Here is a 25,924-nt window from a genome sequence, read left to right on the forward strand (position 1 = left end):
CGAATCAAACTTTATATAACGTAATTTGACGAATAGTTGTTACCAACCACATAACATTCCTCACAAAATTGAGCTACTATGTCATTTTTTGACCAATTTAGAGATATTAATCGTGTTATATCGTTCACTCCAGAAACATATTTGAAGCAATGGTTAGGACCCGGGAACTAGATGATAATGATTTTCATTACTCAAATAGCCCTAACGATAGATTCAATCGAGAATACAATAATAAAATGACAGAGGAGTGGGATTGGCGTGTTAGGGGAGGCTCTGACCGGAGCACAAGTTAGCATCAGTAGGGCTTAAACGCCTAAAAAACGTGCTATGTCAATGCCTCGCGGAACTCACAAGAGTTTAATTTGGCTCTTAATCGTTTTCGCGAAGAGAACAATCGGATGCAAATATGTTACCATAGGGTAGAATATGGTATACATGGTAGCATAAGATTTAGATTCAAGTGGGATTCAGACCGTGAAATGTCCGATGAAGATTAATATTTTTCTTACAATAAGGTAAGTAGGTAGGGTCATAAAACCCTCCTCCCCCCCCCCTCCAGGGTACTTGGGGGTTTGCAACTATATAAGTAGCCCTTTCTTTTGTTATTAGACTACACCATATTCAATGTCGAGTAGTAGAAACTCGAATTTTGTCTTTACTCCTTCAAAGAACCAAATAGCAAACATGATGAGAGTTCAAATCATAACGCTTTTCGAGCGATACCAAAGGATTTCAAACTAGATGAGCTAAATCCCCACCTTCTTATAGAGCGTAATGATGATTTCTACGATGAAATATTCAGATCCGTGGGAATATCATTGCGGTTTACGCCGAGAATGGTCACATCGGCTTGTCGAATCGGAACGTCTTGTTCGTGACTTGAAAAATCTCAACGCTCCAATCCCAACAAGGTACGCCTTAACCATGCCTCAAGTAGGTCCAGAAACTTGCGAGCTTGCCGTGCAAAGGATTAGAAAAGAAAATAACAGGATGCTGGCAAGACGATGTAGATTTTACATGCTAAAGTTGGCCGAAGAACAAGCATCATCAACCGGTAGAGAACTAACTGCTACCGAAAAAAGACGTGTCTTAAGAAACCGCCAATATTTTTCTGAGGACGATATTGAGGACTTGTACTCTGATGATGATTAAGAATGTTGTGATTTTAGTTTTAAGTTTAATATATCATTATGCTGTTATTTTGAAGAATATTAGTATGTTAAGTATTTTCATCTACTCAAGGTTATGAATGATGCAATTTAATTAAGTTTTTTTTTTGTTTGTATGAATGCTGCCATTTTGACTAACTTTTGATTAATTATTAATGAACAAGTTTAAGTATTCGTAAAGAACTTCAAGCTAATGTCACCGAGCCTTGAAACGAAAATGGCGTTCGAGCACTTTTCAACCACTAAAACGGTCCATCCGAACTTTTGTGTATCCTTGATGTATTGATCCTACCTTATTAATCGCACAAAAATAAGTAGGGTTCTATATAAAATATTGAAGTTTCGTCCCGAAGCATGATTAATCTATGGTCAAAGTACGTTAAAAAGTGTAACGAAAGAAGGGTTAACCAAAAGAGCCGAAAAAAAAAAGAGGAACACTATAGCAGTAAATTACTGCGCTAAAGGTATTTTCGTAACATTTTTTTTTGTTAGGGTATTTTGGTTCAAAATGTTTTTTTTGGGGCATTTTGGTTCCGACTCGAAAGCTACAAAGTATTAAACATCTTTCATCTGGTATGATTTTAAATTCACTTATTGGATACTTAATTTTGGTAATCTCAATTCCTGAGTATGATCTTGATTGATTTTTCCCCTTGTGCGATCTAAAATATATTTTTTGTTTCTGCTTAACTTTATTTTGCACTACCGTAAAATAGTGCGATCAATCTCTATTCTTATCGTCTTTCATGTTTTCTTGATTCATCACCTTTTAAACAAGAAAATATCTAGAGAAATATAGTCAAAGTCCTATACAAGTATGTATGATATCGTGTTTTAACTTTTATTAGTGACTATAACATGATGTTCTTTTTTTAAGAAAAAAACTGGAATTTAACCGAACCGTACCGATACTGAAGAGAAACCGACATGATGGGACGATTTCGAAAGGTCTAATTTTGGTTCTACAAAATGAAATAACCAAAAAATTGGTACGGTATAATTTTATAAAATAACCGCCTGAACCGTACCATTAACACCCCTAGGAAGTAGGTTATTATATGCGCTCGTATCAGGTTATCGTGTTTTTATTTTACACGTCCCTTAAAAAATTATCAATAAGAAGGATTTATGACTATTAAGCTTTTATTTACTATCTTTAATAAGTATACAGTACCCAAATATTTCTAAAAACAAGGTTGAGCTAACCTAGACAATCATAGTCATTATGTTAATGTACTTTTTATATTTAGGTTTTATATGCTAAGTAATCAATTTTTATTACTTTCAAGAACAACTAATACTAAGAGTAAAAAAGGAAAAAAAACTTAATTATATCTTGATCAGTTATTTTTAATAAGCACAACAACTAAAATGAACCAGAGGAAGTATGCATAATGTTTTTTAGACCGAAGAAATATTGCACATGTAGTTTAACTTAACTTCATAAATGACATATTATGTTAAAACTTCAAATAGTTACCCGCTACCATCAATATTAATTGACAAATGACAACCAAAATGATGTTTAGGTGTTATTCAGGAGCGCCTCAATAAATTGATGGCTTAAAGTCACCGTAATAAGAGGGCTTACAGATAAAATTAAGCTATACATTTGATTTCTTTTTTGTTTGTGTCATGATTGTGTACGGATCACCTTGTACGTATCATCATCACTCTAGATTGCCCACTAACTTCCACCCCTAGATATATCTGGTAACACGCTATTCACTAAGGTTTAGAAATATTTTACAATATACATACATCGACAGTTAAGATAATTTTATTAGAAATTCTCATAATATAATTACCCCAATTTGTACCATTAATAAGTAGATGTTAAAATAATTTCATACATTTAGGTAATTCAAGTCTATTTTGAAGGGGCGAAAATGAATCCATTCTTTATAAGAAATAATTAAATAATTAACTCTAAATGATAATACAAATGACTTTTTTTTATAATTATCAAAGTCATCATCAAAATTATTTACTTTCCATCTATTACATGTTTATAATAAGTCTACAAGGTATAGTTGGAAATAACTCTCCTTTTACTTGGCTGAAATATTAACGATTCACTTCTGGTTGTTTGGTATGGTTCGAAGAAGAGTAAAAAGTAATATAATTCTTTATTTACGTTTAGCTCTAGAAAAGATTGAAAGCTGGGACGAAGTAGTATCCAACTCCTTTAATAAACAATGAAAACAAAATCCCATATTTACTTCCACTCTTCCAGCTTCTCTTTACACCGAACAAAACGAAATCCCCTGTGAACTGTGAAGCACCAAGGGGATTCCAGCATGAGAAAAACAAGCACCTAAAATCAATGACAGATTCCTCTCTCTACAACATAAAGTATACAAGGTTAAGGGCAAATTTTCTTAATAGCATGGCTATACATTTATACGGAACTTCTACTCCGACCACACGCAATGGAACCGCAAACAGTCTAAGTAAAATCCAATCACGAAATAATCTGATCTATGGATAGCATTGTTGTGGTAAAGGTCGTAATGCCAGAGGAATCATTACCGCAAGGCATTGAATGCTTCACTTTAGATGGCAAAAGTCTTGTAGCCGGAAGCATCACTAGCTTACGCTCTGACCAAGTAGCATGGGGAACATGGTATCCTGTGTAGATCAGCAAGGACTACCTCGCAAGGGTAAATATTCCTGGGTGATCAATAGAGAAGTAGTATCGTGAGGGAAGGGTGAAAAGACTAAGACTACCATGGAACTCTTGGCTCTTGGAATATCAACCTTGTCGTTCTCATCTTTTTTGAGAACTGAAATTCCTTGCTGAACTTAAGTTTCAGAACATGTCCTGCCACACTGCACTTCAGATGATTCTTTGAAAACTTAGATATCTTCGTGGAAGGAGTCATTATTGAAATCAAGCACTGATTTCTAGCAAGAAGTTCCAAAACACAAGCCAAATGATTCCACCTGATACATACATCCGAACAATTCTGGTGGCTAACAAAAGCAGGTCAAATTGACTCATCCATGTATCCAGAGAAACCATCCTTAAAAATGTGAGAGTACCTCTCATTCCAATCCTTGGATTAATCTCCCTAACAATCGTTGTGGGCACCAACTTAAAGCACATTGCGGTAATTTGTGAACCGCATTCCTTGAGGATTTTTTTTTGAGTCATCAACAAGAAGAACATGAGTCAAGTGATTCTAAAGAGTTTCATGCTGAACTACTTCAATTTATCCTTTACACTCTCTGCTCAAATGCTGAAGCACCAAATCATCTCAGGTACTAATCAACTCAACTCGTTCCCTTTGGTCACATCTATCCTCACTGTAGCTCTTTTGGCTTGGAAAGCATATTGCCAACAGCAAAGTTATAGCTTTTTCCTCCTATTTCAATCCGACTGCAACCAATTTCTTTTTGCAAGCCTAACTCCTTCATCTTTTGCCTCAATTGTTTAACAGAATCCCAGTCCCCACATCTAGCAAAAAAATTGGATACTAAAACATAAATGTCTGCTCTTTTGGGCTCTAATTCTAGTAACTTCTCAGCACAGTTCTTCCCAAGATTTAACTGGGCATGAACTATACATGAATTGAGCAACGAGCCCCAAATTTGAGTATCTGGTTGCATAGGCATCTCAGTCATAAGATTTAAGGCTTCATCAAACTTTCCAGCACGACCCAACATGTCAATCACACATGCATAATGCTCCAATTCAGGTTTTAGACCATGCAAGATCTGCATCTCTCTAACATATTGTTGACCTTCTTCAATGAGTCCAGCATGGCTACATGCCATTAAAACAGAGACATATGTCAAGCTGGCAGGCTTGAAGCCCAATTTTTGCATTTCCTGAAATAGCTTGATGGCTTCCCTTCCAAGTCCATGAACTGCATATCCTGTAATCATAGCTGTCCATGATGCTACATCTTTGACCGGAATTTGGTCAAAAACATACTTTGACATTCCTATGAATCCAGATTTTGCATACATGTCTATGATTGAGCAATGGACAAATGTATCCTCTATAAGGTGAGTTTTTAGTGCAAAGCAATGAACTTCTTTCCCAAGCCTGACAGCAGACAATGTTGAACAAGCCCCTAATACACTTGTAACAGAAATTTCTTCAGGTTGAAATCTACGAGATATCATATCACGAAACAGAGATAAGGCTTTATTTGGTAGTGCGTTCTGCAAGTAACCAGATATCATCACGTTCCATGATACGACACTTTTATCTTCTATCCCGTCAAACAGAAATTGTGCCAGTTCTGGTTTCCCACAATTCATGTAAAATGAAACTAGGGAAACTCATGTAGACATATCAGTTTCTAGACCCTTTCTAAGCACAAAACCATGAATTTGTGTACCGCAATGTAGCAGTTTTAAGTGGGAACAAGCAAACAGAAGGCTACCAATAGTAAACCAGTCAGGAAGCAAGCCAGACTCCATCATTTTAAAGGATAGAGTCAAAGCCTTGGATGGATCCTCATTCTGAGCATAGCCACTTATCAGTGCATTCCAAGAGCTTACTGTCTTATTCGCCACTCCGTAGAATGCAAGCTCAGCATATCTGAGCAATCCACACTTTGCATAGGCAGCTATAAAAGCATTTGTTAACAACTGGTGATATTCAAGACCATTTCTAAGCGAGTAGCCATGTAGTTCTTTCACTATCAACTGCTCTGACTCCTCTAAGCACACAGGCAAAACATTCAATAGAGTGACCTCATTCGCCTTCACATACTCACGAGTACTTTGCATCTTTGTCATAAGATGAAGTGTTCGTCTAACATCTCCTTCTCCTGAATAACCCCCGATAATTGAGTTCCAAGAGACCACATTTTTGCTCTCATTTCTCTGGAACAGAATTTGCGCATCAGCAAAGTACCCAAATTTGCAATACATATCCACTAAAGAATTATTCACCGTTAACTCATTAGCCAGTCCTAGCTTTACAGTTAAACCATGAATGATCTTCCCGAATTCGACTTCCTCTTCTGCTGCACATATCGGCAGCATAATAACCATGGTAGTCGTGTCTGGAACGAGAACTTCATCCCCAGTAAATATATTTCTGAAAATATCAAAACATTGTTCAATATATCCGTTCGCAGAGAACCCAGAAATCATCGAATTCCACGAAACCAAATTCCTCTCAGGCATATGCTTAAACACATTCATAGCTTCCTCAACAAGATCAAACTTCCCATACATGGTAATTAACGAATTGCTTACAAATACATCACTAACCAAACCCATCTTTGATACCATCCCATGAATAGCTTCCCCCAAACCCACATCAAGAATCCCTCCACAAGCTTTAATAACACAAGGAAACGTAAAATTATCTGGTCTATCTTGGGATAAACTCATCAGTTCAATAAACAAACAAATAACATCAAACCAAAGCTCATTCTTTGTATACCCACTCATAAGAACATTCCATTGGTACAGATTTTTGCTACCTAACTGATCGAAAACGAACCGAGAATCAGAAGGATACCCACACATGGAGTACATTGTGATAAGCCGCGTACAGAGTACAAAATCATCTTTGAATAGGGTGAATGAAGAAACAATTTCATGGACTTTACGGCCAGTTTCAATGTCCTTATGTTTACCACAGGCATGTAAGAGTACACCTAAGGCCTCGGCTTTTTCAAACGAATGGTAAAAACCATTGTCCAGGTATTCTTGAAATGTACGTAAAACTTCCGACAGGCTTTTTTTGGATTCACACAGTTGGGTAATCTCTTCGGACAGTGTTAATGGATTCTTAATCTGATTCTTCAAAGTGGGGTTTGTAGTTCTAGAATATTCCTCAGGTGTTGGACTGCAAAGAAAACCTTCTGATTTTGGAACTGATGTTATTGCCAACGTGTTCTTTTTGGGTTTTGGACTAAAAGTGACGTTCTGAAAATTGGGCTGGGGGCGACAGCAGGTGATCGGTGCCGGCGCCATGGGGAAGCTCGCCGGCGCGAACATCAAACACGGACAGTAGTAAGGCTACGGGCTACCCACTGATACCCACGGCAAGGAAGTATATTGGTCTTCGCATGCCTTATCCTATTCGAGCTTGATTTTGGACACGACAATCCCAATGTGAAATAACGTGTTATACTAAAATTTAATTTTAGGGGTCGTTTGGTACGCGGACTAAAAGATTCCGATATTATAATTCTAAGATTATAATCTTGAAATATTCTATCCGAAAGGTGGGATAAAATAATACCAAGTTTGATGGGATTCCATAGTTAAGTTTGGTTTTATTTTATATTCTGTTTGATAAAGGGTATAAATTTGTTTCGTTTTATCAAACAGAATACATACAAAATTAATCCAAATTTAATTCTAAAATATCCCATCTTGTTCAACTGACCCCTTAACAATGTGATAAATGCTCTCGTCCCTTAAAACATACTCCATCAAACTTTACGACGGCAAAATAAATATCATCAATTTATATATATATCTTGCTCAAATCAGGAGAGAAGTGGGTTATTTTTTAGTTTTGTGACATTTTTAGAATAAATTTTCATTTTTTACACATAAGAAATCTGAAAAAAATACATAAGAGATTTGAAAAGATTATTTTCTTGAATTAAAAATGTGAGAGGGTAGAATTCATTTGCTCCAAAGAAATTATACTCCCTCTATCCATCATTACTAAAAATAGGTATCCACTTTTACTTATGCAATTTGAAAAACCAAGAGATAATTTGTCATTTTATATCTATTTTACCCTTATTATTAAATTGTAATTATTTTCAATTCATGTGAGATGATTTACAATTATGAGTGATATAATAAAATTATCATTTTATTTATTAATTTTTAGTTAGCGTGACAAGCCAAACATGAACAGTAATACACTCGTTAACAAAAAAAAAAAAAAAAAAAAAAGGTCGGCTGTAGTCAACCGTAGTCAACAAACCTTAAAAGAATAGTCTATACGTATCAAACTGATTGTTGATTCTCCCTTTATGAACAGTATAAGAATATCCCATTGAGAGGCCAATCAACTTGGACTAAAATTTTAATTAACATATATACATACAGAAAAAGACGAACCAGTCCACATTTAAGAAGTAACACAGATTTATTCAAATTGATTTTCAAAAAGCAAAGAAGAAAGCTAAATGCAAGGGAGATAATATTTGCTCACATGTTAATTAATTGTTAGTAATACTTCATGAGAATGATAATAACTGAAATGTCCCATAATCTTAGATTTGCTGATTTCATAAGATTAGATTCAATCGGTTACCAAGATACATCTTTATTTACTCTTGAATCCAGAATTTAAAGCTTATATCTCAAATTAATAGACAATAACAACCGAATAAAGGAATTTATTTTGTTTTCCTTATACATTTGTGTGTGTGTGAAGGACGCGACAATGGTTAGCGGCAACAACAAAATGGAAGAACAAACAACAATTCAAAAGAGAAGTATTTAAAAAGTGACCAAAGGGCATTGATCCCTGGTCAGGGACAGAAGCTGAGATTTTACAGTGTCCTTCCTTGCTGCTGAACCAAGAGCATACCTTGATAGGAGGTTCCCAGCTCAAATATTTCATATCTTTAAAAAGTTTCACAATATAAATACAAGGTTGAGGCGAAAATTGCTGAGTTCCTAAGAACCCACACCCGATTTGCTAGATCCCCTGCCCCCAACACCAAAAGAACACTCTCCCTGTGTCATCAAACTATGACCTTGACTTAATTTAGTTACTACCCTAAAATGATTAAGAAAAGGTGAAAAACAAATACTAAGAGTAAGAGAAAAGATTGATGTACCATGATCATCCTTATTTTTGTACCAGGCATGCATTAATAACTTTGGAGTCGTAATTAGGAACGGTTGCAAATAGCAATAGCAAGCAAGGAGAGGCCATAAACGCCCCAAGAACAAGCTTTGAGAAAGAGAGAGAAGGGCATTGTCATGGCAAGGTAGAATGCTGTTGTCCCAAATAATATACCTGCCTGCTCCAGCATTTGGGATTCAGCCGGGTAATTGGACTTTATAAATCTTCCCACGAAGAGTAACGCAAAGGCAAGTAAAATGAAAAATGACAACAACTGAAAACACAATGGAAGCGGAGCATTATGATCAGGAAGCGGGCCGCCGTTTCCAGCTGTTTGCAGACAATACAGAGCTATCGAAATGGCTGATGTTAAACAGAATGCTATGAATAGCATGGACCAATCCAAGTTGTTTCCAGCAGCTTCAACTTCAGGGTTACGCTTTTCCACTTCCAGCTGCTCCACTGTCATAGCAGATTCAATGGATAAACCTACGGTACTTGGAGAGTCGGGTGTAACTACTGTACCAATACTAGTACTACTTGGGAAGTAATGGCCAATCGTCTCTCTAAACCAAAAAACAAACTTGTTGACGAAGTTTGGGTGCTCCATTGAAAAAGAACAATTAGCAAGTTTTGTCTTAATAGCTTGGTGTGGGTTATTTATAGTATTAGAGAGAAGCCAGAGACAAATCTTTTTTAGCTTTAACTGTGTGTACGGAATAACTCCAATCAACAACACTCCAACAATAATGATAATAATGATGACGGTGCATTCATTGATATATTAACCAAGCTAAATTATAACTTATTTAACCGCCCAGCATTTATCGAACAAGGTACATCAAACAGAAATATGTACATCGAAGAAGACTGGCGACAAAAGCAATGTTTCAATTCCCCATCAAATATTCGGTCATGTTTGCGTGAACAAGCAAAAGTCATCATCTCAAGACGGGACCATGCTAGCTGGATACCTAGCTAGAACCTATATTATATGTATAGATATTTTTCTTAGAAATTTCCATATAAGAAAGGATGCATCCTAAGACAGAAAAGGAACGCTGGTGGCTTGGTAAGGCGCAAGAACTGTATCTGTATGCCCATGATGATCAGAGTTCTCTGAAGTCATCTTGGCCTTTTAACTTCACAATACCACAATCCATCTGCATTGTCTCTGTCTTTTGTTTTTTTCCTTTTCTTTCTTGATTTATTTTTTTGCTTTCTCCATCTTTATCTTCCTCTCTGTCTCATACAACTCCTGTCTTGCCTTTATCAGAATCTTATACTTAGACTCCCTCTGTCTAAAAAGATTATCCTTCTTTCTTTTTTAATCTGTCCTAAAAACATTGTCACTTTTCTATATTTAAAAACAATTTAACTTTAAGAGATGATTTACAGTCACACAAATTGTATTTAGATACGGTTTTAATACTTTTTCCGCTTATGTTATTTCTTTTCTTGATTTCTAACATTCTTTAATTAGAGCAATGACACCGACGAGACAGAGTATTCGAACTTTACATATAAGCTAGCAAATTCAATTATGGGCATGTATTATCATGAGTTTTGTTAATTTATTTATTTATTTTAAGTGTAAATTGCGAGGATAAAGTTATACAATAATTAAGAACGGCATTTAATGTTTATATTAATTATGCCAAATTATGAAGACAGAATTTTAAAAGTACTGATACTTCAAGGGACTTTTTATCTCTGGAATCTTATTCTTTGTCTCAGGAATCAGTAGGCAGCACAGGCAAGGGGCTTGTTTATGCTAGTTTCATTGTTCAAAATACCTCTTACTTCTACTAGTGATTAAAATTTGTTCGGATGAAGTGTGAATTGCAATATTGAAAATTATTTTCTTTGCTTGTATTGTTGATAGCGTTTTAATAGAATTATTAACTAGTGCAAATTGCTTGTAACTATGATTTAAGTACATTATATTTGAATTGAATGTGTCATGTGTGCAATTGCCTCTATTTTTTTTTTTTTTTTTTTAATTCAATCGAATTTGAGTGAAGATAACTAGATTAATTGGATCAGATCACACTTGCTCACGCTTGATAATAATGGAACATGGTTTATTTTATGAACCAAAAATTTGTAAACTGAACCGAATCAAATTTTAAGCGACTGAACGTACACCTCAATTTGGTCACCATCACTAGCTAAGGTTCGCATCAAAAGTGATACCTGTAACCTTCAAATTCTGAATCTACTGCTGTCTCAAGATGATATTAATTATGGGAGTAAATAAGTAACTTTTCACTTTTAAAAAAAAAGAATCTTAATAGTGTTTGATTATAGGTTAGACTGATTTTTTTTTTAAAATAAAATAAATTAAAGATGAGTTTCAAATTTAGAAAGGGGATTTTGATAGGTTTTCTAAGTGAATTTTTTATCACACAAAATTTCAACTTTTAAAAAAAAAAAATTAAATGCATACCAAACGCAACTCAATTTTCACGTACCTTTCTTGAACTTTATTTCAAATATCACATTTTTTATATCCAAACATCTACTACTATAATATAGATAATCTTAGAACCTACTGACCGAAATTGGAAATGCAACCGAGATATTCCAAAAGTATATCTGCAACCTGACTTCTTTTCCGCATTGATAAGCTCGTAAGCTAACTGTACCATAAAACCGGTCTGTTTTCTTCTTCTCTTAGGTTTTGTTTAGTGGCTGATACTACCGCAATCTAACTGTCATGCACCCTCCAGACTAGGGTTATATATTGCAACTTCAGCAACTCCTATTCACTAGTTTCATTCCACAAATTAAGATGAAAGTAATTAGAATTCATCTTTTTGAGCTTTCAACCTTGGAAGGACTTGAATTTATATATACTAGAGGATAGCCCACGCCCCTCCCTTTTTTATTGATAATAATGCCTCGCCATTTTGTGCACATGTTGACCAACAACCGATTCCTACCACCTCTCACTACTATAGCACTAATTAACCCTACATACTAAATTGTTAGCAGGCGAGAAAAGAGATTAAGAGCCTGTTTGGATTGGCTTATAGCTTAAAGCTGTCATAGCTTATAAATAAAAAAATAAGTTGGTAGTCCAACTTATTTTTTTTAACTTATAAGTTCGTTTTCAAATTTTTATAAGTTTTTTAGATAAACTTAAGTTAAATGCGTCCAATTATTTTTTTCGAGCTTATTTTAAGACACAAATGACTTTGTTCTGGCCACCCAACAACAAATAAAAAATTTTAAAACAAAATTTTATAAGCCAACTTATAAGCCAATCCAAACGGGCTCTAAAAATTGTGCTCCAATTCAACCAAAAACTCTCTTACTGTCTAAGAAGTGAATTTAACAAGGATCAAATAAGTTGTACTCCAACTCAACCAAATACCATCTCTCATCTTCTGTCCCTCCCACACTATTCACAAACCCGCCCTCAATTCAAAAACAAAAAGTTACAGCGAAAAGGCATTGTAAAGTCAAGGATCCAGATTGAAGTCACAATGTGATGAAGCACATTTACCTTGTGACTTCTATCCGAATCTGATGTGCTCTTTGCTTTATAAGCATGTAGTAATATATCAAACTACCTCCCATATACTTCCCCTCTAATAACTCTATACCATGGTCAAAGAACACAAAATTTATCTTCAGACAGCTCCTCGAAAGCTAGACTACAACCACTACAACAACAACATACGCAAAGGTCGTCCCACAAGTGAGGTCTGGGGAGGGTAGAGTGTACGCAGACCTTACCCCTACCTTGGGAGATACAAAGCTAGACTACTACTGAAAACATATAACTTGTTTCATTTCTCAGGGAAGAAGGTGAGCATGGCCCTAGAAGGTGGTTTTGGTTTTTCATCTTCTGTTTTTTTTTTTTTTTTTTTTTCTCATGGCGAAGCAGGTTGGTGGGAGGAGTGGTTCTCTTTCCTCATGCTATGGAAGCTTTCTAGTTTCTATTAATTTATGAAGATATGCTTGAATTGGTATCCAACTTGTTATATTATAAAACCGAGCTTTACCTGTATACACAAAGCTTGAGCCTTGAAGCAACAATAGTTCCTCTACTGCATTTACCAAAAGAAAGGAGTTGGAGAAAGAGATAATGAGATTCTAAATGGTAATACATCTGTATTTTATACATGGCCATTGGCGCCATGGATCTGTCTGGTCAGACAGGATAAATCATACGGAAATGCAAAGTGGAATTGTTACAAAGTTACAGTAGTTATATGTAACACAATGTCAAGATACCGATTTGTGTGGTACCTCCATACGGATTACAGTAGTTATATGTAACAGAATGTCAAGATACCGATTTGTGTGGTACCTCCATACCCTTGTTGAGATAAGTAATTTGAAACCCAGAAACCGCTTATCCTGAATTCAAATCAGCAAGAGCTCATATCTACCAACCTGCAACCATTGTAACTGATTTTTACAAGTATTGATAGTGCCAAATATTTTTTTTAGCACTGTCAACTTTAAGGAAGTAATCTCTTTGTTATTCTATTTTTTACCACCTATTTTATTTCACTTTCTCACCAACCCAAGACCTACAACTAAAACAAATCGGAAGTTCTACTGAATACAAGGAAAAGAGGTAAGTACCTGATTTTTTACTTTATGAATGGAAGCGGAACACCAATGTCCTCAGGTAAACAAACCAAATTCCGCATCCTCAACAAAATGTAAGATCCTTGTATGAATGTTTTGTTCGAGCAAATAATATAATGAGATGCAACAGCATACAATCTTTGACTTTAGAAGGAACTGAGGCAATCTTTTATCAACATAAACAAGGGATTGGTGTAAGCGGCTCCTCCTAATTTCTCAAACATGACTCCATCCATACGGGCTTGGATTCCATCAGATGATGCCACATCATTTAGCAACTCTTTTAAAGTTCTATCTGCTCCGGCTAAAGAGCTTCCTATACCGCTTAAAAGTTCTGGTAAGGACGCGGATGGCCTTGACAGCTCAACAACAGAAACCTGCAGTTTTAACAACTTATTAGGAAGACTAAGAAATTCATCTCCATTATAAACCCCTTCAAAAAGATAGAGAAAGAGATGAACATACAAACAAAAAAAGGAGGAATTAACTCGATAGACAGTTTCAACGGCATTCTTTTTATCCAGTCAAACTTTCTCGCCTTTTGACTTCTTTTTCAGTAACCAATAGTAGAAAGCAGCTTCCAAGGTTGGTTAGGTATTATGAACACTAAACTAGTTGGGCATCAAACATCATCATGCATTTCTTTTTTTTTTTCTTTTTTTCTTTTTTTCTGAATAGAAGACATTGGGATGAGTACCTTAAATGGTTCACATCTGACTATGAAAAAATAACTATTCTTTAGATTTCCAAAAAATGCTATCCTTAACCCATTACAATTTAGCAACATTGAAAGGCCGCTCAGAGTGCACAAAAACAAAGCTAAATCTGAATAGAAGACATTGGGATGAGTACCTTAAATGGTTCACATCTGACTATGAAAAAATAACTATTCTTTAGATTTCCAAAAAATGCTATCCTTAACCCATTACAATTTAGCAACATTGAAAGGCCGCTCAGAGTGCACAAAAACAAAGCTAAATCTGCTGCTTGACCGCAGCACATATTAAAGCATCTTGCAGTAAAGCTGTGAGTAGACCACTACATCCTAGGTGTGGTCCACTCTCAATTTTTTTTTTCCTTTTTCAAAAATAAAGTTGAGAGTAGACCATTCCTAGGAGGTAGGTTTCTCAGGTATTCTCCTTTTAACTACATATCACTTCATTTTATCTCAAAGTTGTGGCAACTCCCTCATCTTTCTATTTTTTAATTGATAACAGAAGCAATGAGATTATCTAGAACCTGGTTTTGGCAGGAAAATTCACCAGCTCTCTCTAGAGGATCAAGAGATTCAGATCCTGAAGTTCCCACTTCCCAAGAGACTTCCAAAATATCACTAGAATGACAGTTGACAAAGATCCAATGCATAAACTGATGTATAGACTTGACAATCATGAGAAAGCACAGCACTACAATCTATGTGCTCATACTGAAAAAGCTGCTTTAACAGCAAAGAAATATTTCCTCATGACGCACCAGTCTATCCTGAGGTATATTGGCCTTCTGTTTTGCAATTGCCACAGCACGAGAGAGACCACCGATAGCATCAACTAGACCTCGTGAAAGAGCATCGTTTCCAGTCCAGACTCTGCCTTGTGCAACCTCTTCCATTTTATCCACCTAAAATGCAGTGCTTGGTACTTTCAATCAACTGATAAATAAAGTAACGACTGTTCCATCCTAAGATGTTTTCTTTACCAATACCATACCTTCATTGATCTTGAAAGGGCAGCCTTGTCTCGGAATTGGGTATATGCATGCTGTGCAGATTTGGCAAACAGTTCTGCTTCCTCAGGCCTACAGATGAAGTTCTATGTGAGAAAATACAAAATCAAAATACAAGCTAAAACCCAATATTTGGATTTCCACTTGTAGGCAATTAAAAAAGCTAAGCTCAAAAGCCACCAAGCAAGAACCAACTGTATGCAACAGCAGAGGTGGAAGTTCTGATTTTGGTGCAAGGCATAAGTACAGAAGTTACGCTAGTTTCTAAGATCGAAATTCAGCTGGTTATAGAGACCCCAAACAAAGCAGTAAGAACAGAAGGATGTAACATGAAATTCACGACTTAATGTTATACAACAAAAACAGCATACCCAGTGAGATCCCATAAGTGGGGTCTGGGAGGGCGAGGTGTACGAGACCCTACCCCCACCTTTGCGAGCTAGAGGCTATTTCCAATAGACCCTCGGCTCAAGAGAAAACGTTTTTCAAAAACAGGTTTGAAAAATACAAGAGTGAAAAAGCTATGATGAAAATATTGAAGTACGGAAAAGTATTGACAGCAAAGATAATAAAGAAACTAAAGTAAAAGAAACAACAGTAGCAATAAAATTAAAGAGTAAATGGAGTTCAAGGCTTTAAGGTGTAAAGGACCACCCAGCGACATGTATAGCCCCAAGGAGAACGAAAAAAGTTCACCTGAATGGTCGCTGTTCAGCCGCGGTAAGCTCTGCGTATCTTCCCCTTGATATTGTCTCCTTATTGAAGCCGATTCTTTCATATAAATTTCCCAAGTTGAACTTTCCTGCCAAAAACATGTAATTTTAAAATATTGAATCTTAAAAAGTTTGCATTGGGCATATATGTGAAATAGCACAGCTACTAAGCTACCTCATAAAGCCAATTCCACTATGGAAGACCTCGTACAAGTAAAATTTTGTGAATATTAAGGACCAAAATAACTAAAAGTCGGGGGGGTTATGCAACTGCAGAACGGAAGACTTCCCGGCAGTGTGGATAGCAAGGGAAAACCCAGAGGAACCAAGAAATGGAGAAACTGCAACTATAAAGGATTGACACTTGTATTAAAGCAAATACATGGACCGACACAGAGATGGAGTAAACCAGAAGACTTGCCTCTCCAACAAACCAAATCTTAGAGGTATCATCAGGATACACATCAACTCGATCCAATCTCCACTATTTGCAGGAAGACAGACACACACGCACACTCACTCACTCACTCACTCACATCTAAGATAATTATCATCCCACTTTTACTATTATCAGTCCAACTCTTCTGATCCAAAACTGTGAAGACAAATCAGGTCCAGAAAAAGTTCTGAGCATGACTTGTTTAGAAGGCAAACTTTGTTGTAGTATCTAGATTTACCTGTCACCACACCTATTGAGCCTGTCAATGTAAGGTTCTCTGCCACAACAGCTTGTGCAGCCATTGCCATATAATATCCTCCACTGGCTGCCACATCAGCCATAGATGCTATAACAGGCTTAGATTCTGCCAGCAGTCTGATTTCTCTCCACATTCTGTGGAGAAAAGCATCCTAATCAATTGACATAGAACTTGATTCGAAAATAAAATAACGTTTGTCACAGTCTACACTACACTATAGAAGCTTTTACATGTGGAAAATAGATGACTGCTGTGAAGACAGGAAAAGACCAATATCATTACAAGCTGATTTAGCTACAGTGTCATGGAAGAACTCAAAACAGGAGATTAAATGAAAACAAGAGTTGAGATTTCCATAGTACAAGACAATCAACAAAACAGTTAGGATTTTATGTTTTACTTTTCCTATAAAAAATAGTTAGGACTCTATATCTGGAAGAAGAGATGTAAATGCAAAGATCATAGAAGTTACAGAGAGAAAATTCAGACAGCCAAGGGACTCCTTACATAGTGCATACAAAGGAAAGAGCCACCACATAACAGGACTTACAAATCAGAAGCAAGGGCATCACCTCCAGGACTATCAATTCGAAGGACAACAGCTTTATACCTTTTTGACTCTGCAAGAATCGACACACATGAAAAAAAAAAAAAAGGAAGAAGAAGAAGAAGAAGAAATTGACAACCAGAAGAAATAAGCCAAAATAAGCACCGCATCCACCTAAACCTATCAAAAGTTTTTCCCTCCGTTCACTTTTAAATCAACACAAATGAAGCTTCCAAATCTGCTGCAATTTTGAGAGTTTACCAATTACCAATGGTTAGTCCCCTCCTTTCGTAAAGGGAAAGGAAGGGATGAGATGAATATGGAAATCTTGCACCCTAATTTCTCCAATGAAACAGCACATGAACGAGCCATAAAGGACTCCTCATTGACTTCCCACTTGTTACCTGAAAATTTTACATACTGTTCTTCTAACATAACTTCCATAGCTGATAGCCACTTCACACATTACATGACAAAAATAACCTGCAACTACCAGTAACCAAACTGGCCTTCCCATCTATAAGGTTTACTATTGAAGTCTGAAAAAGAAGAAACATCGAATATGAAGTGTAGCACTTTGCTTATTCAAGTAAACCTCTACCAACAGGACACTGACACAGTCCTCACAAGAGTTTTTCTCCTTCATACTTAGCAAAAGCTTTTCAACAGTACACGTCTTTCCATGATCTGAGTTGGAAAGTGAGCAAAGAGCATTAAGCAAATAAAAAGATAGCCAGAACTGCACAGTGCAATTGATGCCTTGTGTATGCAAAGTGTCCTTCTGAGACTTAATTTGGCATTCATGATTTATGGTTAATCAGGATTCACTGTGTAGTGACCAACTGTTTTCACATATCTTGACCACTTAATGAATTGTTCAGGAATTCTGCGCATATAAGGACAATTCATACCTCGTACACTACGAATCTTCTCAATCAACTTCTCTGCTATAATTCCGGAACTAGGTGAACTAAATGGACCGCGTGTGCGACTAATACTCCCGGAGGCTCGAATCACAGCTATCTGGTCTTTAAAACCTGTTTGACCGAGAGTCCACCTCCTAACTTTTGAATACTTCCTGCATCAGAATATAATAAGCACAAAATGCTAAAAGATCCAAAAGGAAAATAGTGTATAACAGATGAAAAAAAGAAAATGTGGAGAGAGGGTACTAAAATACATGACAATTGATGGTTATCAAAATCTCAAAATCGAACTGATACAAGTTTTACACTTTCCCTTAGCCGCTTGGGATATTTTGTAGAATTGCATAAAATATTTTTTTTCTTAGTCTTGATACTCACTGAAAATTCCAGGGCCATAGATTAGTTATTCCAAGCACAAGAGTGAAGTGCAAGTCAAATTCCAAAATACTGCATCTTTGTTTAGCGTCAGATATTCCAATTAATAAAGATCAACAGTTATCCGCTCATGAAAAGCAATGCATAAAATTATTGCACGAAACTATTGGTGCCAAAAAAAAAAAAAAAAAAAAAAAAAAAAGCTTAGAACAAGATAATCCTGAGAAAAAATATCCACGTGACTTGAAATTCAAAAAGAAAAAACCTGTAATCAACTTCAGGGAGCTTTTTATCCTTCGGAATTCCCAAACGCTCTTTCAACATTGACATTACCTGAGGAGTTGCAAAAATCAGTGATCCCTTGATTAACCATGGGAGAAAAGGTGTTAAGCTCTTATGCGCATGTCAAGTTCACGAAACAATTTAAACATTTTTATGCGGAAGTGATTAAATCCAGTTGGCAGGATACACAAATGAAGCAAACCCTGTATAAGCTTAGAACAAGATAATCCAGAGATTAACAGTGTACCAGTCTTGCTTTCTAGGCAAAGATGCTAGTATACAACTTAGTTGATGTCCTTATAATCACATATAGACCTTCAATACAGATGTCTGATGAATACTGACTGTCTAAACATTAAAAGGAATTTTAACTTCAACGAAGCTGATTCCAAGATTTCATCACTGTCATAAGCTAAAAATAAGTTGACGAAAAAAAGGTGAAAACACTGGATACTGAAGTCCTCTCATCATAAGGCTGTAAAAAGAGTGTATAGATTATGATAACCTGCGGAGCTATCACTTTTTTGTATATAAAGTTTACTGCTCATAAAAGCTTGCTATATCCCACGCTTTCACATTCCCAGTCCCAGTTTAGGAGACCTACTTTGGCAACGTTTCTTTGAGTACATGCTATAAATTGGAAGTCATATGGAAACCTACTTTGGCAAGCAAAGAGAGCAGAGACAATGTTGAAAAAGTCTACTCCCTCCTCTCCAGAAAAAATGAAGGATTCGGAGTATAAGAGTCAAATCCCAATTCGGACATTGATTTCTTTATCTTTGTAAACTAAATTTGCAACAATTGGGAACTAGATAAAACGTACTAGATACAGCTTGTTATAAATAAAAAAATTCAAATCAAAGAAAAAGATGTTTGACTACACAAAAAATATTAGTCATATAAAGTGGAACGGAGGGAGTACTATTTAATATGAGAATATCTCAACATTCCATGAACAAAAGAAAATTATCATATATACAAAAGTTGAATTCTTCATCTAATTTCTAATGAAGGGAAAGAGGTAAAATCATCCCAGAAACCAGAATGGTCACATTAAATGGCACATACTAGTAGTTGACTACATTCTTTCCTTTATGATTTCCTAAGAACCGATTTCCCCTGGAAAAAAAAGAAGTAAATCCATTACCATTTCTAATTTATATGAAAAGCAACTCCCCCCTCCCCACCCCACCCCCGAACAAAAACAAATTATATTGAGCTAATAAATTTGTTGAACTTACAAATAATCACAGAACTGTTTCTCTCAAGTAATGCCTCAAGACACCTAGCAACTTACTATACCTCATCATCGTACTTTATATCTGTTATCCAGCTCTCTTCCTTTAGCCTTTCAACTTGGTAAACTCCATCATCAACGAACTGTTCAATGTCTTCTTTTTTCTTTCCTGAGTAAGAAAATCAGATCATGAAAATCCCCACTGGAAAAGCTTTATATATCCACTATGAACTTCAAATCTGAAGTCACCTTTTGTGAGAGCAACTTTTTCGAGCCAATTTCCATAGATATTATCAAGTAATGCAGTTATCATCTCCCGATTTTCATCAGATATACTTTTACGCATCAGTTGATCTCCAGCACTCTTATATTTACCAATTCTTTGCACTTGTGGCTCAATTCCAACTTTTTCAAAGACACCTGCAGAGCAATCCATTTGCGGTGATCATAAGCAATTTGAGATTACATTTACACTGTAACTAGCTATGTATACATAAGAAGAATTGTTCAACAATTCAGGCTGCATTCACGCATTCGCTGAAACCCCTGTAACACTGGCTAGCAAATTACATTACAGTAACTCTGAATTTGAACAGGTTTTGCTTTTTGTACTTTCACATAAATTGGGGGGAAAATAACAATTATTGCCACAATGACTAACTGAATATTCCAAAGATGTAGCTCAGCCATCAATCCATACATCCAAGGATCATTAAGAATTTAGCACATCTGAGATATCTAAAAGGAACTTATCTCTGCAAGATTTTATTTGTGCTGAAGAACTAACCTCCCAAAAATGATGCTTGTACTGTTAAACCATACAATGCAAAGTAAGCACTTGGAGGGGCATAAAGTTCTTGACAAGCACAGCCAATGTAATACTCCTTTTCACCACAAGCCGGTACATAGCCAACTATGAATTTACCTGAAAAATGACAGAGATTAACGCTCTTATTTACTTTTGTTTTTCTTAATTCTAGATTTCAAGACAAAATGGATCTCATATGGAACTCCTTCAACATGAGAAGCTTAATTAATCCAAGTAACTTGTCAGACAATATACAACATATACCAATTTCAAATTTAGGTTTGTTGCGTGATTAGTTACCTCAGATGCTACTGCGAAGTAAAATACTGCAAAATGAAATCAATAATAAAGAAATGCCCTTATTATCCCAAGATATGCTAAGGTAGTGACATTGATTATTTTGTTTAGCATTTCTTTAATGGAAAGGTAGAGAAGATTAATTTTTTCACATTGCTTTTAACAAGTACAAGCATTGATTAATATTTTCTCCTAGTGTCTTCAAAGTTTAGATTTCTTGTAAGATAGTTTTTTTGGTCTAATATTCATAACTGAGACATGGATAGTTTTTTTGGTCTCATATTCATAACTGAGACATGGCATTATTCCAATCTCATATCTTAGAAGGTACTGAAATAGGCAGATACTCCATGATGTCGGACATACTTGAAGACTTATCACTTATGAGATGTATAGAATGAGCCAAGAATTTTCCATTAATATGCATTGAGGAATTAGGACTAGTAGACACGGGGATAAGATGGGGAATCGGGACTGGTAGGTATAGTGATAGTTTTCCATTCAATCGTAGAGAAGATGGGAAAGGTTGTGATGCTATTGTTCCTCAAAGAAGTAAACCAAGACAGAAAGGAGTACTTGCGAGCCGAGGGCCTTCCCGAAACAGCCTCTCTACCTCCACGAGGGAGGGGTAAGGTCTGCGAACACTCTACCCTCCCCAGACCCCACCTGTGGGATTAGATTGGGTATGTTGTTGTTGTTGTTCTTGTAGAAAGGAGTACTTACCTTAGAGTCTAGTATGTTGCATCTTACATAGTTCTGATAGAGTCCAGACAAGACAGCTCCCAGGGACCTTGAAATTCGCTTCACCTCTCAAATTAGTTCATGACAACTTTTAGCATTGATCTCAAACACTCACTCATCTTATTTTGTGGTCTTGGTCCAAGAAGGCTAAGAATATCACCTCCCCTCCAGTCCCTCAACCTAAAAGTTCCTAAAGTACAAAAAGCTTACATATATACGGATACTTTCAAGTTTCATCTATCCATTATGTCCTTTTTTCTTAATTCTTTCTTGGATCAAAAAAATTTTCTTCCCTGGTTCAAATTCAACCCTTACAAGCTTTATGCAGATGTACATAACTAAATGACATCTTTTTCCTCTTTCCCAAGTATATATGTTATACAATCAAGTGACAAGCACATGAACCTTTTTCGGGTTTCACCATTTCATAGAAGTATAGAGACGAATCCTTGCCTGATTTCCTGAAGTCCAGTATATGCCTCCGAATTTCTTCAACTTTGCCCCAGCCACAACCTAAAGGTTCAATGTGGAGATACACACCAGAGATTCGAGGATCATAAGCGGCCTTCATTAAATTCTCACAAATTTGAGGTAGAGATAATCCTGAAGAGAAACGGCTCTGTAACTGATCAGATATCTGAGACGACAAAACAGTACAAGAGTTTCAACTACTTCAACTAAACAGAAAAGAAATATATGAATAAGAATTAGCAGAATAAAAGTACTATTATGTGCCGATAAATGTGTAACTTCCCCATTCTTCGTCTCTCTATTTAGCTAAACTTAATAATTTGATCATAAAATTACCCTTTTAATGATCAGACGCAAAATCAAAGGATGAGAAAGAAGCAAAAGAAGATTTGGGAAACCCTCCCTCTTTGCATTATGTGGAATGTTTGGTTAGGATGGACCATAGATGTTTCAAAGGAAAGAAGGAAAGCATTGTACTATTACTTAACAATAGATGTATTCCGAAATTAAAATTTTGGCGTAATGCTGATTTTTCTCTTCCTACGGATACAATAGGATCCCTGGACAGCTATTCAGCAGTGGCGATTCTACGTGTAAATTTTGGGGCACGTGAACCCATGGTCTTTCTGCAAAGCTAGATATTTTATGTACATTGTTTCTAGAGTTGATCTAATATTACCTGATGGCACCCCTGCTACTAATAGGCTTAATGTTGCACTTGGTTAAAAGCTTAGTTATTTACCAAGATGAACAAGGATTAATTCCCTCTTAATGCTTTTTTTTTCTCCTTGTTTTACTAGTGCACCCATGTTCTAAAAATCCTAGATTCACCTGTGCTATTCAGCATCATTTTGTATCTGCTAGTACTATCTTAGCACTATGCTTCATTAATAACATCACCTTATCAAAAAAAATAAAAAATTTCAGCCGCACCAGAACTAAAGTTAATGACACTACTCGTTCTACAGCACCTATATTCATGTAAATTGCAAATTCAATTGGCTTTCAAGCAATAACTTATTATTATACTATTAACTCCGTAAATGCGTTGGGCAATGTTTGTCCCCAGCTTACCCCCACACAATTTATAGTTCAATTACAGTAGTAGTAAATTTCATTACAGTATTTCTATAGCACCCTAGGATCTCATCGAAATTCGACACTGTTAATATAATCACTTAAAATTTCCAAGTTGATATTCAAATAGCTAACCTGGCCGCGCAATTTCATAGTGAGAACACTGCCTTTGCGGACACGTTCCCAAGGAAAAGCAAAGAGCATTCTAAACTTCACTACTAAGCTCTTCCAAGCACCATACCCCTCAAATTCAAATTCTCCACTCGGATACTGATCCTCCTTTGTAGAACTCTTCGCAACATCATCACCGTTGATTTCAGGACCAGCCTCATCTTTGGAAGATGATGATACGTCGTCGTTTTTTGTGTCGAAAGCTGAAACAGAGAAATTGCGATGAATATTTTTGCAGGGATTAGGAGTAGTGTAGAGGGAAAAGAAAAAGGAATTGGAATGAAGAGAGATTGGGGAAAGAGTGTGAATTGGATAAGAAGAAGAAGAAGAAGGGGGTTTGGAGAGAGTGGAAGTGACAGTGCGGAAGTGAATGGAGGTGAGACGAGGTGTGGATAAAAACTTCGCCATTCTCTTCTCTGTTTGCCCAACTCAAGTGGAGAAATCAAAGACTTGGAAAAAGGAATGCTTAAGTCTTGGAACGCGGTTCCCTGAGTGCCACGTTGTCGTGAACGTTACTACACACCGTTTTTTTTTTATTTTTTATTTTTATCCTAATTCACAATATGCCCACTGGGGAAAATATGATAAAAGAAAAAGTTTTTTCTTACCATTGTAGCTCAAATAATATAAATTTGTGCTGTGTAGTTCATGTATGATGATAAAACTTTGAACTAGAGGCTGGAGTAATAACTTTGAGCTCTTAGATCTTTGCATACGGGAGTTTGCAAATTTTCAGAAAAAGATTATTTTAACAATTTCTCGAATACACTAAACAAATCAAAAAAACTGAGTTCAAGTCTGAAGACCCGTTTGGCAACGAGAATTATTTATTTTTTCCCGGAAACTTTTTCACTTTATTTGAAAATCAGCATTTGGCAATGAAAATTTCAAATATAATTTGATGTTGCATTTAAAATTTGAAAAACATCTAAAATTCTGTTTTCACTTTTTTCACTTTCAGTACATTCAAACAACCGGATTTACATAATGCACAAATCTCCTTCTAACTAAATCCATTGCAGAAAGCTTTCTGCTATCGGTCACTTAATTGCTTCTAAATTTCTAACCCAAAACAAACGTTAAAATTCGAAACATCTACAGGAGAAGGGGGTGTAACAACTGGATTTGAAGACACTCGTCGTGGGTCCATTTTTATAAGTTTCCAACTACATCACACTTTTTGGAGTTTCATCTATACGAGTTTTGAATTTTAGGATATTGTTTTGAATTTTTACGTGTATAAGTTCAAATCCACGATTTTGGAGTTTCACTTATAATATGTAGTTCGACTTGTATAAACTTCGAACTTTAGGTTGTTATTTTGGAGTTTCATTTATAGCAATTCAGGACAAAATTTCTGGAGTTTGTGTAGCTATATTTTTAATACTTTGTTAAATTGTGACTATTTCTCAATTATTTTGCAAACGATAGCTATATTCCAATTAGCAGTGTTCCAAAAGGGGTAACCATGCAGGTGCCATTTTACTTATTCTCATCTAACTAGACGCTACTAAGGTGAGAGTTGGGGCTAAGTGACACTTCGGTCACGAATGTCATTCAAATGGCCCTAAAATTTCATAAAAATTGCACAGCGGGCTACTTTTTGTCCATGTAGTTGAAGAAGGGTTAAGTTCACAAATAGCCTCCATACGGGGTGGTCTTGATTTTTAGCCTCGTTTAACAAAATTATTAAAAATAGCCTCTTCTTCGAAAAATTAGCTAGGCAAAGTTGTTGTTGCCCATCACACATAAATGGTGAACATAAACTAGTTTTGTCTATAAGATAGAAGTTTAGGATATTTCAAGACAGTGAACTTGCTCAATCAATCCCAAGTTTTGTCTTATGAAAAAAACGCTAGAACTTATGCCTAATGGGTTACCGAGTCAAAGCTTTTGTTGTCCATCAGGCATAAGTTGTGGATATAAATTAGTTTTATCTATGATGCAGAAGTTTAGGATATTTCAAGTCAGTGAACCTGCTCAATTGACCGCAAGTTCTAGCTAGAATTTATGTCTGATGGGCAACAAAGCGAATTTATTCAAGTTAAGGTCACTTTTAAAATTTTTGTTAAGCGGAGACAATAATTCAAGACCGAACACCTTTGAGGACACCACACGTCATTTCCTGATTGAAGAATAGGCAGTGTTTTGCATAGTAGTTGAAACTAGTCATTCTTAATGTAAAAATAAATTATGAATAAAAATTATAGCTAAAGAATCTCCAAGACGTTATCCGAAAGTTCAAACTTATACAAGTAAAAATTCCATAACACTTTATCATGCATGCACC

The 25,924-nt window shown here is 35.9% G+C and overlaps 2 protein-coding genes across 6 annotated transcripts; both read right to left on the reverse strand.

Moving 5' to 3' along the window:
• Positions 1-3,717: 3,717 nt before the first annotated feature.
• On the reverse strand, positions 3,718-7,223 carry LOC132055801 (pentatricopeptide repeat-containing protein At1g18485). The gene is given in 1 exon segment (XM_059447795.1): positions 3,718-7,223. A coding segment is annotated over 1 exon segment (2,664 nt). The 5' UTR covers positions 7,140-7,223; the 3' UTR covers positions 3,718-4,475.
• Positions 7,224-12,998: 5,775 nt separating this feature from the next.
• Positions 12,999-24,138, reverse strand: LOC132055802 (serine protease SPPA, chloroplastic). Of its 5 annotated transcripts, none has more exons than XM_059447796.1 (15): positions 23,599-24,126; positions 22,369-22,552; positions 20,857-20,994; positions 20,319-20,489; positions 20,135-20,238; positions 18,816-18,883; positions 18,161-18,327; positions 17,253-17,322; positions 16,682-16,836; positions 15,988-16,093; positions 15,276-15,363; positions 15,043-15,186; positions 13,564-13,946; positions 13,283-13,368; positions 12,999-13,221 (listed from the first exon to the last, which is right to left on the reverse strand). In XM_059447796.1, the coding sequence occupies exons 1-13, from the start codon at positions 24,040-24,042 to the stop codon at positions 13,716-13,718; spliced, it is 2,070 nt and encodes a 689-aa protein (XP_059303779.1). In that variant the 5' UTR covers positions 24,043-24,126; the 3' UTR covers positions 12,999-13,221; positions 13,283-13,368; positions 13,564-13,715. The 5 variants fall into 5 exon arrangements, with proteins under 5 accessions (XP_059303779.1, XP_059303784.1, XP_059303780.1 ...); XM_059447801.1 differs by having other exon boundaries at positions 22,369-22,518; positions 23,599-23,738; XM_059447797.1 differs by lacking the exon at positions 15,043-15,186 and having other exon boundaries at positions 23,599-24,133.
• Between the last annotated feature and the right edge of the window lie 1,786 nt (positions 24,139-25,924).

Source organism: Lycium ferocissimum, chromosome 5 (assembly GCF_029784015.1).
Source record: "Lycium ferocissimum isolate CSIRO_LF1 chromosome 5, AGI_CSIRO_Lferr_CH_V1, whole genome shotgun sequence".
NCBI classification, from domain to species: domain Eukaryota; kingdom Viridiplantae; phylum Streptophyta; class Magnoliopsida; order Solanales; family Solanaceae; genus Lycium; species Lycium ferocissimum.

What these genes read in the sequence shown, in the direction of transcription:
- LOC132055802 (XM_059447796.1), bottom strand. Translation starts at nt 24,042, where the DNA reads ATGGCGAAGTTTTTATCCACACCTCGTCTCACCTCCATTCACTTCCGC. An exon ending in GATGCCCTTGCTTCTGATTT is followed by an intron (nt 16,837 to 17,252) that starts GTAAGTCCTGTT and finishes TTTTCTCCACAG; the next exon opens with AATGTGGAGAGAAATCAGAC. An exon ending in GCTGAACAGCGACCATTCAG is followed by an intron (nt 15,364 to 15,987) that starts GTGAACTTTTTT and finishes CTTCATCTGTAG; the next exon opens with GCCTGAGGAAGCAGAACTGT.